General features: G+C 41.2%; 1 protein-coding gene across 1 annotated transcript; it reads left to right on the top strand.

The window, feature by feature from the left end:
- LOC145822259 (uncharacterized) lies at nt 1–4,001 on the top strand. The gene is made up of 3 exons (XM_082918879.1): nt 1–156; nt 758–1,307; nt 3,844–4,001. Exons 1-3 carry the CDS (start codon nt 1–3, stop codon nt 3,999–4,001), a joined length of 864 nt encoding a protein of 287 aa, XP_082775005.1.
- Nucleotides 4,002–7,069: the final 3,068 nt, after the last annotated feature.

Genomic DNA, 7,069 nt, shown 5'->3' on the forward strand with positions numbered 1-7,069 from the left:
ATGCCGGAACGGCGAGAAAAGCCGGCTAACATAAAACAGTTTCAGGATCTGAAACCCACCACATTTACCGGCGGTCCAGACCCAATGATAGCAGACGCTTGGGTTAAAGACATAGAAAAGATTTTTCATGCCCTACCCTGCACCGAGAGACAAAAGGTAACTTTCGCCACTTTCACTTTCAAAGACAATGCACAGGAATGGTGGCTTCTCACTCTGGTCAAAGAATAAATTACGACTTGGGCAAGATTCTTGGAAGTATTCTACGAAAAATACTTTCCAGATTCATTGCGAGAATAGAAGGCATCCGAATTCATATATCTAAAGCAAAGAACCATGACAGTAGCTGAATATGAAAGCAAGTTCATACAACTTGCTCGGTTTGTAACATACGCCATTCCCACCAAAACTCGAAAAGTAAGAAAATTTGAAGCAAGATTGGATGCTGGAATTAAAGACAGGCTTGAGGTCTTGAAATTGCCAACCTATGTAGAAGTGGTGGACCGGGCGTACATTGCAGAAAAGGGAATTAAAGCCTCGCATTCCAGAGAATCAAGCCACAAGTAGCGATTCTGGGAAAGAGATAACAGAAGACCCGGTGTTGTACCTCATAAAAAATGTGAATATAGGCACAACCAGCTCAGGCCACCAAGGTCTTACCAACCCCCGAGGTGGCACTATTCCAAATTGCCCCACTTGTGGGAGGGCTCATTGGGAATAATGCCATCGAGACACGGGAGCATGTTTTAAATGCGGACAGGTTGGCCACTTGCTGAGGGATTGTCCAAAGCTGATTAATCCTACAGTCAACCCCTCTGGCTCAGTCAGGAGACCTGCAGGACCTGGAGGAAAAAAGAAGGACCAAAATCGCCAATGTCGAGCTTTTGCCTTGGTACCTGGAAAACTAGAAATTACCGAAGATGTTGTGTCAGGTACACTTTCTGTTTGTGATCATTTAGTTCATGTCCTCGTTGACTCTAGGTCAACTCATTCTTTTGTCACACCACACTTTGCTTCCAAGTTGGCATCAACACCTGAACCATTGGGATATATATTGTCTGTGTCTTTTCCTTCTGGTAAGTCTGCTCGTAGTACAGATGTGTACAGATCCTGTGCTATATTCCTAAAAGGCAAAACCTTATACGTAGACTTGATTTCCCTCCACATTGGGAACTTTGATGTGATCATAGGTATGGATTGGCTGGCTGCCAACCGTGCCTCTATCGATTATAAAGCCAAAAAGGTCTTCCTCAGGTTACCAAACCAACCCAAACTTGTCTTTGATGAGGCTGGAGTTTCTAACCCTCCCTGTATTATATCCTCCATGACAGCCCAACAACTTCTAAGAAGGGGTTGTGATAGTTATATTTGTTATGTGATCGAGTCACGACCCAAACCCGGCCCTATGGGTTTAGCCCCGTAACCGGCCAGTAATCCGAGATTACCGAAGGCCTGCAGAACAGTAGTACAGCAAAACAGAGTACAGGGCCTGGCGGAAGCCAAAACAGTAAATAAACAATGCCCAATGAGTTGTGACAGTCTGTATGTAAAAAGACTTTTCATACATTTATACGTAAACAGTACAGAACAGTATGCACAATATTTACAATCATTCAGATTAGGGACTCAATCCCTGCATAACAGTACGGTAAACATTCAGTCTATACAGAACAGTAAGACAGTACAGAAGGGGGAATTGTAAAACACCCCTAAGCCTTGACACGATAGGCTCGGAACCTCGCAGTGAGGCATATAGGCTGGCTTGACAAAACTGGAGTAATCCTGACGCTTCTAGCCGCGGTCTGGTGCCTGTACACCTACATATATATATGAGCAGTGAGCTAAAGCCCAGTGAATAACATAATGCGTAAAGAGGTTAGGAATGAATGTCCTTACAGTATGAAAACAGTTCATTTAGGCAGTATTTCAGTCATTCAGTCAGTACAGTCATATGTGGTACACCCATTAGCATAACAGTACAGTAAACAGTAGGTCTTAAAAGACCGAGCAGTAATGATAGCCATCAGTCAGTAACAGTAGTGGTTCCAACCAGGGAACCGACAGAGAATTCTGTCGCAGTAACAGTAAATAGTAGGTGCTAAGGATGCCACAATACAGTTCAAAATATAGGACATACATTCATTCAGTTAACAGTAATCAGTTTAGAAAACAGTACAGTTCAGTTGTTCAGAAGATAATCATTTGTGAACATATCTTTACACAGATGTTACTCACAGAGTTTGGGCTACAGTATGCTAGAGCGTGTCTCCCCAGTCGCCAACCCTACACAGTTAACAGATTGAACACACACTAAGCTACACAGTTGGGAAAGATAATAACTTAACCCCTAATTTGCCTCGGTGTGTTCTACATCTATATCCTCAACAAGATGTCTTAAACTAGGTCTAAGAATGCCTAGGATGGGATGAGGATGCAAAAATGTACTCAAAAAGCAATTTCAGAATTTATCAGAAAAACAGAGTCCCACTCTAGCACAGGTTTCCCCGCTCGAGCGGTCATGCAACAAGGTACACGCTCGAGCGTCAACTTTCCCGCTCGAGCGTACTATAAAAGTACTGGATGGGTGAAATCTCCGCTCGACGCCCGCTCGAGCTTGAGACATAATCCTCCGCTCGAGCGGACTGTAAAACAGTGCAGAGAAATACTGGATGCTCGGATTCCACGCTCGAGCGCCACTTTCCCCGCTCGAGCGGAAGTGCAAAATCTGGGAATTCCATATTGCACCTCCAAGCCAAAACCAGGTTTTCACAATTCAAAACTCGACCTCTTGGGCTGAATTTCCAGAAAACATTGGTAAACACATAGAATATCATGGTTCAAAGCTCAATTTTGAGAAATCAAAGGCCAAGGGTGTTTAATTGAAACCCAATTTCAAACCAATTTCAAGAACAATATGAACATGCAAACATGCATGAATTCAAATCATTTTGAAGCTCCAATTTGATGCTCTAAGGAGCCAATTGATCCAAAAACAAGTTGAAAACATGGACCATTACAAAGTTATGGACATGCATGTACCATTTAACCATGAAATCAACTCACAACTCAACAATTCAAACATGCATGCATGAATTATGCTCTATGTCAACATGCTAGAACTAATCCATGGCTCAATCTTCAATTCCAACATGAATCATGTAAGAACAAGCTCAAACACATCAATAAAGGTTGAATTCTCTTACCTAGAGCTTCAATTACAAGTGTAGAACCACAAATCAACAATCAACCTTCCATTCTCCAAGTTGTCTAAGCCAAATCTCAACATGAAATCCAATTCTCTCCCTCTCGCCTCCCTATGGTCGGTTTGTGTGCAAGAAATGGAGCTTATGAGATGTTTAGAGTCAAGTATGCAAGGCTCTAGCATAACTAGGTAGTGGGCCACTCGGTGGCAAAACGGTAATTACGGTAAACTTTGCAATTAACTCATTTTAATCTAATTTGATCATACCTAATCAGTTTTCAAATAAATATACCATAAAATCACATTAATTATGATGATCATAAAACATCAATCAATTTCGGATTCGGCCGCCGATAAGGCCTTCAATTAGCAGTTTACATACTAAAACATGAACAGATCAGATAAACAATCAACAGATAAAATGCAATTCAAACAGATGTACTCATTCAATTCAGTTCCAATTTCGGTCAGTCAGTTCAGTACTTTAAGCAGTTCGGTTATCAGTCATAATCAGTTCAGTTTAACGGTAATCAATCAGTCATTAATCGGTAAACAGTATGAGGGTTGTTACAATACACAAAAAGAGGCCCCCACCATTGATGTAATCCCGGTAGTTTGAGAATTTCCGGATGTTTTTCTTGAAGATCTACCCGGTATTCCAGTTGATCGGGAGATCGAATTCACTATTGAAACCCAACCTGGTACACAACCTATATCAAAAGCTCCTTATCGCATATCGATGACAAAATTGAAGGAGCTGAAGACTCAACTCCAGGAACTCCTAGACAAGGGTTTTATTTGACCTAGTACCTCACCTTGGGGAGCTCCAGTATTGTTTGTAAAGAAAAATGATGGCACGATGAGATTATGCATCGATTACCAGGAGCTGAACAAGGTTACCATCAAGAATCGATATCCTCTGCCGCGAATCGATGACTTGTTCGATCAACTTCGAAGCGCCCAAGTATTTTCCAAAATCGACTTACGTTCTGGCTACCATCAACTAAAAGTTAAAACGGAAAGCATTGAAAAAACTGCCTTCAGAACCGTTACGGGCACTACGAGTTTCTCGTCATGCCTTTTGGCGTCACAAATGCCCTAGCAGCCTTTATGGACCTCATGAACAGAGTGTTCAAACCTTATCTTGATGAGTTCGTCATCGTCTTCATTGACGGCATCCTCATATACTCCAAGTCACCAGAGGCCCATGGGCAACACTTGCGAACGGTTCTACAAACACTACGTGATCATAAACTTTATGCAAAGTTGAAGAAATGCGAATTCTAGATCACTAGTGTACACTTTCTCGGTCACGTCATTAACAAAGATGGCATCTCGGTTGAACCCCAAAAAGTTACAGTAATCGTGGACTGGCCACGACTTACTAATGTGTCAGAAATCTGAAGTTTCTTGGGTCTAGCTGGCTATTATCGACGCTTCGTGCAAGATTTCTCAAAAATAGCATTGCCCTTGACCCATCTAACTTAGAAGAACACACCATTTGAATGGACTGATAAACAGGAGCGTTGCTTTCAAGAATTAAAAAGGCAACTTGTGTCAGCCCCTATACTAACACTCCCCACCGGAGCAAATGGGTTCGTAATCTATAGTGGTGCCTCATACAACGGATTGGGTTGCGTTCTCATGCAAAACGGAAAAAGTCATTGCTTATGCGTCACGACAACTAAAGACTCATGAGAAGAATTACCCAACTCATGATTTGGAATTGGCTGCGGCAATCCTTGCCCTTAAAATCTGGCGTCATTATCTCTACAGTACAACCTGCGAGATTTATACGGATCACAAGAGTCTTAAATATCTGTTCACACAGAAGGAACTGAACATGAGGCAACGAGGGTGGCTAGAATTCATAAAAGACTATGATGTAGAGATCCATCACCATCCGGGCAAAGCTAACGTGGTGGCAGACGCATTGAGCCGAAAGACGATGAGAAGTTTGGCATGTACTCTCGTTTCCCGCAAGATCAATGGGTTGCTTACCAATGTAATCGTGGAGCCTACATTGATTGGAGAAATTAAAGCGCGCCAATGGGAAGATAAACTTTTGAAGAAAAAGTACGAGGAACAAGGAAACACGCCTGATCCTGATTTCATTATAAGCAGTGGCATACTGAAATTTCAGAATCGAATTTGCATACCCGACATCCCGGAACTCAAGAAGAAGCTATTGGAGGAAGCTCATAACTCGAGATTTGCATTCCACCCTGGCAACACAAAGATGTACCATGATCTGAATTAACACTACTAGTGGACCGGAATGAAAAGAGATATAGCAAGCCATGTTTGCAAATGTCTGCATTGTCAGCGTGTTAAAGCGGAACATCAGAGGCCTGCAGGGCTGCTGCAACCACTCCCTATTCCTGAAAGGAAATGGGAACACATTACTATGGACTTCGTAATCGGGCTACCACAGTCTTTTTCAAAGAATGATGCAATATAGGTTATAGTAGACCGATTGACAAAGTCAACACACTTTCTACCAATCAAAATCATGTACTCTCTGAATAAGTTTGCCACTTTATATATCAAGGAGATTATTCGTTTGCATGGTATCCCAGTTTCGATCGTGTCTGACCGAGACCCTCGTTTCGTGTCTCACTTCTAGAATAAATTGCAAGAAGATTTGAGAACTACACTGAAGTTTAGCACGGCCTATCATCTACAAACCGATGGGCAATCCGAAAGAACAATCCAGACGTTGGAAGATATGTTACGTGTATGCGTGTTGGACCTTAAAGGTAATTGGGATGAGCACCTACCTTTAGTAGAATTCGCCTATAACAACAGCTATCAGACAAGCATTGGAATGGCGCCGTATGAAGCTCTGTATGGAAGGAGATGTCGATCACCTCTGTGCTGGACGGCAGTCGGGGACAGGAAATTGTTAGGCCCCGAAATCGTGCAAGTCACAAGTGAGAAAATCCAACTCATCCAACAGGGAATTTGCACTGCTCAGAGCCGCCAGAAAAGTTATGCAAATACTCGGAGACGAGACTTGGAATTTCAAGTAGGGGATCATGTGTTTCTCAAAATCTCACTAACAAGATGAGTGATCCGATTCAAAAAGCGAGGAAAGCTAAACCCACGTTACATCGGGCCATTTGAGATACTGGAAAGAATTGGTCCTGTAGCCTATCGCCTTGCACTACCTCCTGAGTTATCTTATGTCCACAACGTGTTTCACGTTTCAATGCTTCGATGGTATCTCCGAGATCCAAAACATGTCATCGACTATGAGAACTTGGAAGTTCGAGAAGATCTCTCATATGAAGAACAACCAATATAGATTATCGATCGTCATGACCAAATTCTCCGAAACAAGACCATACCGTTGGTCAAGGTCTTATGGCGAAATCATCGCATCGAAGAAGCTACGTGGGAAACGGAGAGTTAAATGCGAACCAAATACCCACACCTCTTCGAAAATTAAGGTACGTCAAGTTTGGAGACAAACTTCTATTTAGGAGGAGAGAAATGTGACACCCTGAACGTTTAATTAAACGCCACATAAATATTTATAGTTATATATAATTGTGGGTGCATGTGATAATATATTTTTAAATAATTAATAATAAATATAGAATCTAATTTGGCACTGGGTTATATGAAATTAATTAGGGATTTTTATTTGGGGCCAAATTAACAGAAATATGAAATTCTAATACTAATTGGGTCAAATTAAAGTTAAAAATAGTAAATAAATAAATAGATAAATATAATAAATGTAATAAATATATATATATATAAACGATATCAGATCTTTAATTAATGACGATATTGGATTTCCGAATCTGAATAATTAGGAATAGATTTGCAAATATATTAAGCATTAATGAATAGATTTATAAA

Source organism: Camellia sinensis, chromosome 3, assembly GCF_055761805.1.
Source record: "Camellia sinensis isolate YWXY chromosome 3, ASM5576180v1, whole genome shotgun sequence".
NCBI classification, from domain to species: Eukaryota; Viridiplantae; Streptophyta; class Magnoliopsida; order Ericales; family Theaceae; genus Camellia; species Camellia sinensis.